The following is a 12,317-nucleotide window of genomic DNA, read 5'->3' as shown; positions in this document are numbered from 1 at the left end:
GTGGCGGTGGCTGTTTAAGTCATGAGACATCACTGACTGACACAAACACAAAGGGAAGGCAACACTTTGTTCACTGCGTTTTCACACTGTCATCTAACAAAAGTATTGATGGTTGCTATAATTGCGACGTGATACTGGTGGCATTAAAAGGTGGATAAAGTTGGATATGTCCCCACTGCAAGCCCATTGCACAGCCCAGCCACGGCTAAATATAGTAGTAACGATAATCAAACATTTGAAAAGATAATACTACCTTAAGTTTATCACACGAAACCGTAGCTATTTTCAGCACTTTGTTTCTGCCTGTATGCTTGTTTTAAAAAGTACAACATGTCATGCAGATTCCAGGATTCCAGCTTGTAAAATATAGAAAACAAAGCAGGTCACTCAAAACCAACAATTTTCTATCCCACCAAGCACAAACACTTTCAGGCCACAGAATACCATTTCCTCTCTGCACTCAAGAGGAAAACAAAAATAAATGTCCCATTCAGTCACTCTCTTGATAATTGCTGTGTAGCTACCGTGCAGTCAAAACACAACGCTTGACTCATCTAGTTCCATCTTAGGAATCCTGCTCAGCACCGCAAGTTGCAATTAAAAACATTGTCGAATTTCCTGACGTGACAGGAAGCGCTGCTAACACATACAGTAGGCATTTGCCTCGTTAGTCATACACGACAGCAAGCGCAACAAGTGCAAGGTGGCGTAATGTGATCGTAAACGTTTCCAGGCAGGTCTAGTTACGTAGACCGTGCTGAGTGGTACTGTACGGTCTGTACCGGTACTGAGTCATGAAACCTGTTCCCGCTCTGTCTACTCAACTGCAACCTTAAGGGCAATGGAGAACATGACACACACAATCTGGGGTGTCAAACTCATTTTCATCACGAGCCACATTGTAGTTATGGTTTCCCTCACAGGGCTATGACTATGAAAATCATAAAAATGTATAATCATCTCATCATATAATTACATTATATATCCCCACTGAAATGAATGGAAATATTATTAATCCATTCCAGCCTCCCCCCATAAAACAACACATTTTGAACTGTGTTTCTTAATAAGGAAGATATCACTCTGAAATATTGTACGTTATAAAAAGATATGGTAATAACACAATTAAATAGAATGTAAAGAATTAAAAAGTTTGTGCGTCATGACTAATACATTTGTGAATCCTGATCCACAAGTATGCAGTGGCTCACTTCTGCATAAAAGGGAAGAAAAATTCCGATTTTGGGACAGATTTTCTGCCGAAAAAAAAAAAAAATACAATCCATTTAGGGAGAAACATGAAGTAGAATACCCCAGGCCTTGAGTTTGACACCTCTGCATTAGATGAACAGAAGTACTGGGACCCGGTACCTTAACAGAAAGTAACAATAAATGAAAATGTGCAGTAAGAATGTGAGTTACAACTATAACAGCTTCTTAGCTTACCGGTAAGAATTTCTGTGGTGTTTAGTGGGGTTTAGGTCAGGGGCTTTCACTGTGCTTTTTCCACACCGAACTAATGTACTAAAGTGTTCCTTCCCTATAAGTATAGTAAAGCCCCAACATACACTGGTCATTTCCAGATTTAAAAAAAAAAAAAAATCTAAATTCACTTTACCAAAAAAATATGAAATGTCTATTTCACATTATTGGACCCCGGTTAGGCCGTAGCTTTATTATCATTGATTTAGTTTGCATATTCATGACTTACTGCCTTCTCTCCTAATAAAGATTCAGCGGCAACTCAGGTGTCTCACTGAAAACAGGCATCATGTATCCGAGTCACGGTAGGTAAAAATACATTTGTCACAATAAAATCCTCACTCATCAAGTTACTGCTTTGATAATCTGGTTTAATAAAATGTGAAACAGTATAAATGCTGGCCTTAGCATCTAATTATCTGACGTGGTGGGTCCAAAGCAGACATATTGAAGTGTTCAAACTGTCGTAGCATAAAAATTGCCCGCCTTCTTTCCGAAATTTCGGAACTTGCCCTTTTTAAAAAAAAATATATATATTTTTTTTACCTCAGCCATGACTGTATGTTACACAACAAACTATGTATAACTGACAGAATCTGTACACAGACAAGCCATAATCATAGTGTGCAAGAAGTGGCTCCAGTACATTTGGGAATGATCCCGCACAACAGTAAAGATTTTCAGACTGTCTCTCCGCCACATGTTAGCTAATCATCTCAATAATGTAACCATCAGTATAAAGTTTCTGACCCTAAAATTAAAAGTTTGAAGGCCTCGCTGCTCCCGTGTAGGAAAACTACTTATGAAACTCGTGAGCCATATGAAACGTGACTCTATGATGGAAAGGCGGTGGCGCTGCATGAAACCGGGGAATGTATTTTGGAGACTTCACAGTTTATCCATCACCGTGTCTGCCAGCGTAGTATTAAGTTCTCTCTTCCATTTTCCAGCTTCTTTGTCATGCATATGTGCTACCTTTTTCTCACGTGAAAGATTCGGGGCATATTTGGAATATTAATGCTACGCTAAAGCAGGGTGCACACCACTGGCAAGTCTTCTCTGCCGGCCTAAACAGTGGCAGTGATCGCTATTTACAAACCAAATTCAAATATTTTTGCCATGGAAGTTAATCTAATTTGCCCAGGGCCTTCAGAATGACTACTGCTGGCCAATGTAAATGAAAGTATATTAAGAGTTGGACAGTTTGTTTAAACAGTCAGATTTCAAATTCACCTCCTTTAGCTGGAAAATTATGTACACTAAGCATTTTTCCATCGTCTTGTTGGCTAAGCAAAGCAAAACTCGTTGAGCCAACTTCGACTGGCAAAACAGTAACCATCTACTCGCATCTCTGGTGAGTATAATGTATTTTATTACATTTGTTGTTGTCATATTATTAGCTCCAGATTGTCACGGTTGTGTGCTATTATGATGCATTTTCTTCACAGTACTTTTGAGAGTTTGCACTTTGCACCCGCGGTGTAGTTATCATGTTAGCTGTTAGCCTTGCTTCTTCTTTTACTACATCTTCTCTTCTGGCTGTCCAGTGGCACCATGCTGCCTCTCACAGATTACTGTTAGTACTACAACAGACTCGTGGTCTTAGTATTTATAAGACAAAAAAATGTTACAAGATTACAGTCGTATTTTTCTGAGGATAAATGTCAAGTTACGAGAATAAAATCGTAATATAAACAAATGTTAAGTCTAAATTACACAAACACGCAACGGTCTAAAATGAGAATGAGTCGGGTAATAGAATTTAAAAATTTGTCAAAAACACTGGTCAAATAATTGAACAAAGCCAACATGTCCCATTAAACTGCTCCTTGTGATGGTGTTGTGTGAAAACAGTACTAACTCACATTCTCACTGTATATTTTACAAAAATGTAACAACGATGCCCAGCAGGTCTCAGGTTAAATCAGGTACAACGTATGTTCCTGGTCACAATATTTTAACTTCATCCATTTTTTATACTGCTTGTAATTTTAAATTCAAATTAATTACTCCAGTACCAGGACCTAAAATCTCATATCAGGACTAACATTAGGGCTTCATTCCTGAAGAATGACATTAAAATTGACCTAATAAAATTCACCTTTATTCTAGTGAACCTGAGGCTTTATTAGAGGAACACTAAAAAAAACTTTATTCTCATAGAATTACAATTGTATTTAAATAAAATAAAAACTGCTCTCAAATTACAATAAAAAAACTTAGAAAATAGTAGTTTATTCTAAAAAATTAAAATAATACAGCGTGTAAGCACATCTTTCTTTTTAGTCTGATCCCATTACCCTTTGCCAATAAACTTTCCACATTTTAATTAAAAAAATACCCACATATGGTATTTTATTTTCTTGAAAAACACCACAAAATAAAAATACAGATGATTGAAGGGGATTCACAATAACATGGAGTTCACAGAAAAATTAAAAAAGAAAAATATGTTGCTTGCCTACAAAATAAATAGTCTTTTTTAAACACTTTACAAAATGTTACTGGCTGGTGTGGAGTAACATGCAGGACGCCAGGAAGCTGGGGAATGTTTTGAGCAGAACACGCATCACAGCAGCAATATGACAACTGGGGGGGGGGGGGGGGGAAGCCATATGACGTTCACAAAGTCTCTCATCCACATCTTGTCTTTTTCAGGTGGAGTATTCCTGCACGAGGAGAACAAATTGAAAAGATACAATTAAAACAGGATGCAATCGCTGAACATTTCTGTTAGATGACTGAGTGACAACGCAGACTTACAGCTCTCGGTTTTTTGTTCACTTTCATGTCGAACCTGCATGGGCAACAAAGAGAGGCTGGGTTTAGATATGAGGAGTGGTGAACGTCTAAGAGCAATGACAAAAAGCGGTGCCACTACTGTACCATGAGGGAGCCTAACAACCAAACCATAGCAAAAACGCTAAACTTTGAGATTGTTTTTTTTCTTTTTTTTCTGCAGACAAACTTGAAGCCAGCCAGCCCATCATCTTACAAGAACAGCACTGCTTTTGACAAGAGCACACTGCATGAGTTATCAGAAAAGACGTGACGCCGGCCCAGTAGCAAGCAATGAGGGGTGATGGATGCTGAGAAGCAGTCGAAGACATGCAAGCATGACTCAAAAACTAGCAGACTTCAACTCGACAGAGAGGAGACGAGTACGGGATGCAGTTAGAAGCAGACAGGTTGTGCAGACCACAGGAGCAGGAAGTAAAATTCAGAACTTACTCAAAGTCATAATCAAACATGGCAGAAGGGCTGGGGGGGAAGGGGGAGGAGTCAGCATTACAACAGGGGAAGGAAATGATCAGCAGCTGTTAGTGAGTTCACCAACCAAAGTCTGAACCCCAACAGTAGTCCAGAGTGACACACACGCGTCGCCTCAGTGCATTAGCAGGAGAGCCTGCTGGGTTAATATGTAGTGAGAGGAGGAATGCCCGAAAATATGAAAAATAAAAAAAATTACACCCTGTATAACTGTGCTGACCTCGTAGTTACAACTAGCTTGGATAAAATTCCTGTACCTCCACAGGGCCAATGTTATTTTTTTTATATTGTATGCATATGACATACAGTGAACCACAAATATCGTGGGGGATACATTCCAGACCCACCTGCAAAAGGTGAAAAATCCACAATGACCAGTTTAATTTCTTTCACTTTTGGGCATTTTTAGATTTACCTATTAAAACACACTTTTTAAACACATTGTTAATTTTTTATTTATTTTTTTAATCCATGAATAAGTGAATTTGCAAGAAACGAACAGTGAATAACCAAGGGAACATTGGTTACCAGAAAAGCGAACAATTAGCCTAACTTCTATTCCTACTCTTTCTTCTTTGCATTTTCTGGCAGCATTGATGCCTCCGTGGCACCGTGTTGCCTCTCACACATCAGTCTTGGTACTCCACCAGACATCTGGTTAGCGGGAGAAGACTCATCATCATCAGAGATAATATTAGTGTGGTGTGCTTTGGTGGTCATCTTGATTGCATTGCACACGATAAGAGCAATAAACAGATACATGCCCATTTTTTCCTCGTCGTGTGGGGTCTCTGGCATTAAAAAAAAAAAAGAATTGAAATGTTTAAAATTGGCACGTTTACTTTGTACCCATTTTAATAAGGTACTCAAACTATTAGAAATCCCTCAGTATGTTGCAACGCAGTTCTACACTACTGACGGACTCGGGGCACATTCATAATTCACTCTCATTCTAAATGTGCTTTAACTGGGTCTTATAATTTATAATTTCAAAAGGTAATATATTTATCTGTATTAACAACTGCCAAAACCAAAATGAATGAACGCCAGACTGGATATTTTGAAATTTCCAGCAGTCTTGAATGCAGCACAAGAATGAAGGTTGGAGCAGAGTAGCTAAAGCTAACTAGAAAAAGAGGAGTCCTGCATTTTTCATTTGGTTATCATACCTGGAGCATTGTTTATGCTTCGTTTATGATCTATTGTATCTATTGTTTCTATACTATTGTATAGAAAAAGGTTGACAACAATATGTATAAATGCAATAATTTGTGTCTACCTGTGCCTATTTTTGTTCTTCCTCTTCTTATGGCTTCCGTGATGGCTGCCAGATGAAGAGGAGGAGGCAGCTTTTTGGGGCTTCAAGTCCTGGAGGCTGGAGTCGACGTCCTCTGTGTCCTCCTGGCTGGGTTCGTTCTCTTGGTTCTGGAGGTCCGGAGAGGCGTCGCTTTCTGTGCCGCTGCCCGCCTCACCTGACAAGAGAAAAAGGTTCTAAGCATGTGCAAGACATCACCGTTTTTGGGCGCACGTCCCTTCACTTGCGTTTTTCGTTCATGTGATCTGGTATCCCGCCAAGTGCACATACTGCCTGTTGATCAAAAGACAGAAATAGTCAAATGCAAGTTCTTTTATAAAGTACAGAAATAGGTCAAACAAAGCAACAGGGACTTACTGCTACTGATGTGACTGATGACTTGCTGAACAGACGCTCTGCCTCTTTGAATTTTCGATTTCTTCTATCAGTCTTACTATTAGAGTTCCTGTGAGAATCATAATCCAGATTACTAATATCATACTAACTAAACAAAACAAGAAACAACAGGAAAAAGCAATACATATACATTGTATGTACTTGCATTTACAACTTACTTTTGGTTGGTAAGGTATCTGTCCCATCCTCTGATGATGTTGCCATACATTTGAGTGTCTTCTAGGTAACTGCCTTCAAAGGCGTATATTTGTCGTTCCAAATTCACAAGCGTCTCCTGCAACACCATTGAAAAATTACAAAGTTTTGCTTTATAATCTTGAGAAGCATATAACAATAATACAAATAATTTCAAGGTTTTTTTTTTTTTTTAGTTGTTAGTTAATATATTTAGTTGTATAGAACAGTGAAAATGTATAATTGTTACTTTATCCTCTACAGTATTTGTTTTGACTTTATGGCTTTAGTTTTTTTGTTTTGGTGTATTATTAATAGATGTGTAAATGTTTTATTTAATTTCCCCTCACGGGATGAATAACGTATCTGTGTACCATCGTATTTCTTACTGTTTCAAGTCGAAAGGTTTGTTTTTAAAAACAGCTTGGGTGGTTGAGGTTTTTGTCACGCTTTGATGACGTCAGACATTGAAATCACGCGAGCACTTGATGCTCAGGCGGACCTCAGTATACATGTAGCTGCTATCTGGTGTAAACAAATGGAACGTATTCATGCGTCTTGCAATTTGCGTGGGTTTAAAACGACAATATGCAACGTAATATATATAACATATGGTTTAACTGTCAATATAGGCACTGTTAGCCCAAGAAACGGAGCAATGCACGTAGCCTTTATTAGCCTAGCATTAAGAAAGGCCTAAGCTAGCAGTGAATACCCTGGTTCAAATGTTATGATTAACATTTGAATTTTGCGTTAGGCGGGACTCCGCGCATTAACACAATTAAAGCCTTTTTTGCGTCGTAGCATAAACATACTGCAAGCTCTTGTTTCCTCTTCACCAGTTCGGCAAGCTCCCGGCGGGTGTCCGGGATCTGCGGCGGAGTAGCCTTAGCGTGCATCGCCATGATGGATCGTGGAGAAACAAAAAAGGTGGCGGGATTGCTGCATGCGGCGACCAATTGTATCTGTCACCGTCGCCGACAGATGGCGCTGAAAGACCACGGAAACAGGTTGTGATCAACTCCTTTGCCACCATATCACCTTCAGTTTCAAACTTTCCACAAGTCTTACAGGGAATTTTTGGTCATGCACAGCAGATCCAGTAAAAACGAGCCATCCCACTGTGTGAACTTAGGTTATTATTATTATTATTATTATTATTATATTTTTTAAAATTAGATCGAGTCAAAGAATGCATTTTTCACATGTATTTTCAAAAGACACCAACGTGTGGTGAAGGGCTTTTCACCCCAACCAATGAGGTTCTCATCACAAGTCTGCTTTTTTTCGATATCCATCAACAAAACTACACACACACACACACACACACACTTTTTGTGTGTTGTGCATATTTATCACACTTTCTGTCTTTGAAGGGCCAAAGATGAATAAAATCATTCCAAAACTATTTTATATTTATTTCATGGTCTTTGTGAGATCTTAACATGTGTTTGATGAGCTGGAAAATGTAGGGTGTGATAAATACGCTCAAAAAAGAAAAAAATCTATAATTATTTTTTTATTATTATTTTTGCAGCACACTATGTCAATTTCTTTGTCAGAATAGCCACAGCCTCTCACAGAGACCCACTTAAACACCATGAAAGAGTATATAGACAGGAAAATGGATGGATGAATCCTTCCTTCCCTAAGAAAGGCACTAACAGCTTTTGTTGCATCCAAGGACAGGTCAGTACATTTTCTTACATAGTCAAATCGGTGTTTATCATATGGTTCTGTGCCTACTGTGTTGTTACTTCCTACTCCTGTGCAGGTCAGTAATAGAGAAGATTCACAAGGGCTGGGGCGTCCCCTTTTCGGTCAAAAACGGGTCCATAGTCTTTTTGTCCCAGTGAAGACGGGCCATCACCTTGTAATTAGCTTCATTTTCTTTTTACAGTGGTTATTTCTATAGTCAGCCTCTCATAATCCAACACCACATCCACGCTGCAAGAGGTGGAAACTGCTTAAGTACGGGATTTCCAGTAAGGGTAACCATGAAGGCCTGCCCAGATCTACCTAGAAACATTGCTGGCCAATGAGGCTCGGTGAGACAATGATCCATTTGGTGGAAATATGATGATTACAGAAACACTCATGAAAAATATCTCAAGGATGTCTCTCCTAAGGCATGTATGATTCTGGACAACTGAAGCTGAAAGACATCCAGCTGACTCCCCTTCTTACAACCAAACGCATCATAAAGGTAGGAGTCTGGAATATCCGCGCAATCCACTAAGCAGGTAAAGCATCCCAGATAGCAACTGAAATGAAACTTTACATTGATGCGTGAAACATTGTGTGTGCTTCAAGGAAAAGACATCATTTGACACTAATAACATCCCGTCAGAGCATTCCCAAGTTACTAGGCCCTGGACACTATAACGTTAAGATTGCTCACGGTCACCATTAGCATGTCACACAATGCTGCTGCATTTGCATCTAAAACCAAGAGGGTGCAAGACTCACAAGACATTCCTGTCAAACATATACGGATAATGCAATGTTAATGAAAATGCCTATCATGTTTTAAGATGGAGAAGATGGTTACTGTGGGACAATAGTTTCCCCCTGGAGTCACACTAACTTTCCATGCTTAAAATATATAACTTGCTGACTTCAGTTATATGGAAATGATGTTGCCTAGGGAAAAGAGGGTACACATTAAATTTAAATGGCAGCCTTTTCATCCATAATAACTCCAAGAGCATTTGAAGCTGTATTTTTCGTTACAACCCCCTCCTGCTGCTTAAAGGAGACTACAATATTAACAATATTAAAACAAAAAGTACAGGGGTTTAAATAAGTCTAAATATAAAGATTCCTTAATAAAATTGCAAAAAAAAAATACAAAATATTTTTTATTTACACTTTACAATGACTTTAAGTTAAGGTTTAAATTGAGAGATTTGTGGGCCATAGTTACCATAAACACAATTTCACTACTACTATTACTATTACTAGTAGTTTTTCTATTAACCTGTCAGTTACACAACATTATGGGAACATATTCAGAATTGTAATTTAACTTATAGGAGATATATATATGGCCATTAAGAAACACTGCCAACATTTTAAAAGATTCTTTAAAGTAACCCAAAATAAATTTTGAGAATATTGTTGCTATTTCCCTTTGGAATATTTTATCAATGTCATGGATGGTCAACCAAGACAATTATAAATACAGGACAGTGAAATACTTCGAATTGATTCAGAATACAGAGATTAATATCATTTAATAGGCCATCTAAATTAGACTAGTTTATTCTTATGGTTATGGTGGCTAGTAAAATAAAAGGTGATTAAAGAAACACAATGTGATTATTAAGTGATTATATAGCATTAAAAGGCTTGTTACATTGAAGAAACCTTAGGTCCACTTTGTATAATATTTGGGAAGAATTTTCCCAAATGAAGCCTCAACAAGAGAGTGAGTGATAAGAAGAATATTCAGCAGAAGTTACATACAGTAAGCAGACTCGCATTACACGCAATACAGCTCCAATGGCATCCTAAGGTTTTGATCATATTTTAACTAATTTCTACACTTGAGGAGATTATTACTTAAAACATTGCCTGGATAGTTTTCTTAAGGAAATGGTTCCTCTTGGGATTATTTGTCGATCTACTATATTCTATAAATGACTAAAGGGAAGATGTATACTTGTGGTACACGCTGCCCGCCTTTTGTGCAGTTGGCACGAGTTCGATTCCCAGTCAGTGCCACAATACCTAGCCACTGCTGGTTGCGTGTCCATATAAAAAAATGGGTGGGTCACGAATGACATCTGTCATAAAAACTGTGCCTATCGTGCAAGTGACTCGCTTAGCAACCCCTGATGGGGCAAGTCTAAAGTCACCACAGAAAAGGGAAAATGTATTTTCAATTCAGAGAAATTTTGGAACTCCAGTTTAGAGTTTCCACTCTACCATACGCCATGTACATCACGATAATGATAACAAGCCACATATTTTCAACCCTGCCCAAATATTCATGATGCTCTTGTGCGGTTCTGATATGTGGGCGAAGGTTATTGCTATGCCAGCTGCTGCGGGTCCAGTCAGCAAGTCCGCCACTGGAACAGCTGAGAGCTTGTGATGACACCAGAATGCAAACTGCTCGAGGGCAGGCAGGCACAGAGTGTGACTCTCTATGTGTGCAATGTGAGTGAGTGGGCATGAGGCTGGGATGGCGCTTCATGCAAGGGACAAATGGACACATCAGCCATTCCCTTTATCAGTGCACTGGGAGAAATAAGGTGACGCAAGGAGGCTATTTTTGTGTCACTTGGGCTATAAGCTACACTAGCGGTTCTCCAACGTTTTACACCAAGTACCACCTAAAAAAAATACGTAGCTCTCCAAGTACCACCATCATGGCCAACATTGCAAGACAGTAGCGTAGTAGGCATAGCTGTTCATCAAACATAAAAAGTGTATGTAATACACTGTGCTCATAAGTTGACATACTTTGGCAGAATTTGTAAGATGTGTACCATTCTTTAAAGACGTCATAAGTGATCAGGCAAAGTATATTTATTTTATCTTCATTTCATAAGAGCACAATCATTAAACAAAACAAAGAAAATAATGGTGTTGCTCCCTGTTTAGTCATCAGTCATATTTCCCCCCAAAATTGCCAATATTTCACACAGGGTATATAAACTTATGAGCACAACTCTATTATTGCAAGCGACTAGCATTATGCGCAATTTGAACACAACATAAAAATACTACTTAAATAGTATTGCAATTGAAATCAATTGCACATAAAAGTTAAATGAATATGGTACCTAATGAATTGTTTAAAAACAAAATAGTTCTTAACGATTGAATGCAAATGTATTGAACTTAAAAGGTAAATACAACTGAATTGTACTTAGGCAGTAATTATTTCGCCTATCACACGAGGGAGCCCACGTACCACTATAGCGGTACATGCGCTACAATTATTGATCTACAGCAATAGACCCCATTTGGTTACAGGATAACAGATTTACCCCACAATGTAGTTGTATAATGACTTGTTACATTTTCCTACAATTGATTCTGCAAGGCTCGTGTTCATTGGATTCAGCTTTATGTTGGCTTAATGGTCATGCATAAATGGTGGCGGTCTGTTATTTATACCGCCTGCAATTTTCCTTCTGCATGGATGAGAATGTGATCCCATTCAAACCACACTGTCATCTGCTCGCAAGATTTTTCAGATTTTTCACCCTCTTCATAACAACTGCTTGACACCCACACAGCAGCAGCTGTAGTTATATTCAGATTGTGACCTCAGCCATCCGTTTTCCAAATAAGTATACCTCTGCTCTTGTGAGCTTGGGGGGTTTTTACAGTGAGAGGAGGTTTTTATAACCAGTCCTCTTTTGTCCAAAATGTGCAAAGGAGGCTGTAGATGAGCAGAACTGCAGGCCATCTTGAGTGAGACTCTTTTTTTAAATTTTTTTTTAATTTATTTTATTTTTTTTAGTTCCTTTTGTGTGGACGAGGTGCAATTATACATGCCTCTGTGGAATGATGGGAGTCTCTCTGATCCGCCCCGCATTTCAGTCTGGTGCAGACAAGTATGAACATGTCATAGTAGAAACACTGTTTTTGTACACACTGTTGAGTACATTTTAGGGAGAGATTAGAAGAGATCCATATAAGCTTGTTGCAAGACTTACTCAAG

At 38.5% G+C, this 12,317-nt stretch overlaps 2 protein-coding genes across 4 annotated transcripts in view; one reads left to right on the top strand and one right to left on the bottom strand.

Moving 5' to 3' along the window:
• Nucleotides 1–3,805: 3,805 nt before the first annotated feature.
• meaf6 (MYST/Esa1-associated factor 6) lies at nt 3,806–7,639 on the bottom strand. 3 transcript variants are annotated; one of them, XM_061759600.1, is made up of 8 exons: nt 7,453–7,627; nt 6,622–6,737; nt 6,425–6,512; nt 6,295–6,340; nt 6,032–6,224; nt 4,714–4,743; nt 4,246–4,279; nt 3,806–4,151 (listed from the first exon to the last, which is right to left on the bottom strand). In XM_061759600.1, exons 1-8 carry the CDS (start codon nt 7,540–7,542, stop codon nt 4,137–4,139), a joined length of 612 nt encoding a protein of 203 aa, XP_061615584.1. In that variant the 5' UTR covers nt 7,543–7,627; the 3' UTR covers nt 3,806–4,136. The 3 variants fall into 3 exon arrangements, with proteins under 3 accessions (XP_061615584.1, XP_061615585.1, XP_061615583.1); XM_061759601.1 differs by lacking the exon at nt 4,714–4,743 and having other exon boundaries at nt 7,453–7,623; XM_061759599.1 differs by lacking the exons at nt 3,806–4,151; nt 4,246–4,279; nt 4,714–4,743 and adding an exon at nt 4,750–5,543 and having other exon boundaries at nt 7,453–7,639.
• The window catches only part of LOC133470785 (MAP7 domain-containing protein 1-like), a 44,187-nt gene continuing 39,411 nt past the window's right edge, over nt 7,542–12,317 (top strand). The window contains exons 1-3 of the mRNA XM_061759598.1: nt 7,542–7,647; nt 8,538–8,685; nt 8,767–8,843. The gene's annotated coding sequence lies outside the window, so the exon portion shown is untranslated. The remainder of the gene's footprint in view (nt 7,648–8,537; nt 8,686–8,766; nt 8,844–12,317) is intronic.

The sequence above is a fragment of the Phyllopteryx taeniolatus genome, chromosome 21 (genome assembly GCF_024500385.1).
Source record: "Phyllopteryx taeniolatus isolate TA_2022b chromosome 21, UOR_Ptae_1.2, whole genome shotgun sequence".
Classification (NCBI taxonomy): domain Eukaryota; kingdom Metazoa; phylum Chordata; class Actinopteri; order Syngnathiformes; family Syngnathidae; genus Phyllopteryx; species Phyllopteryx taeniolatus.
The sequence above is the reverse complement of the archived record's forward strand: the minus strand, read 5'-3'. Positions and strand labels throughout refer to the sequence as shown.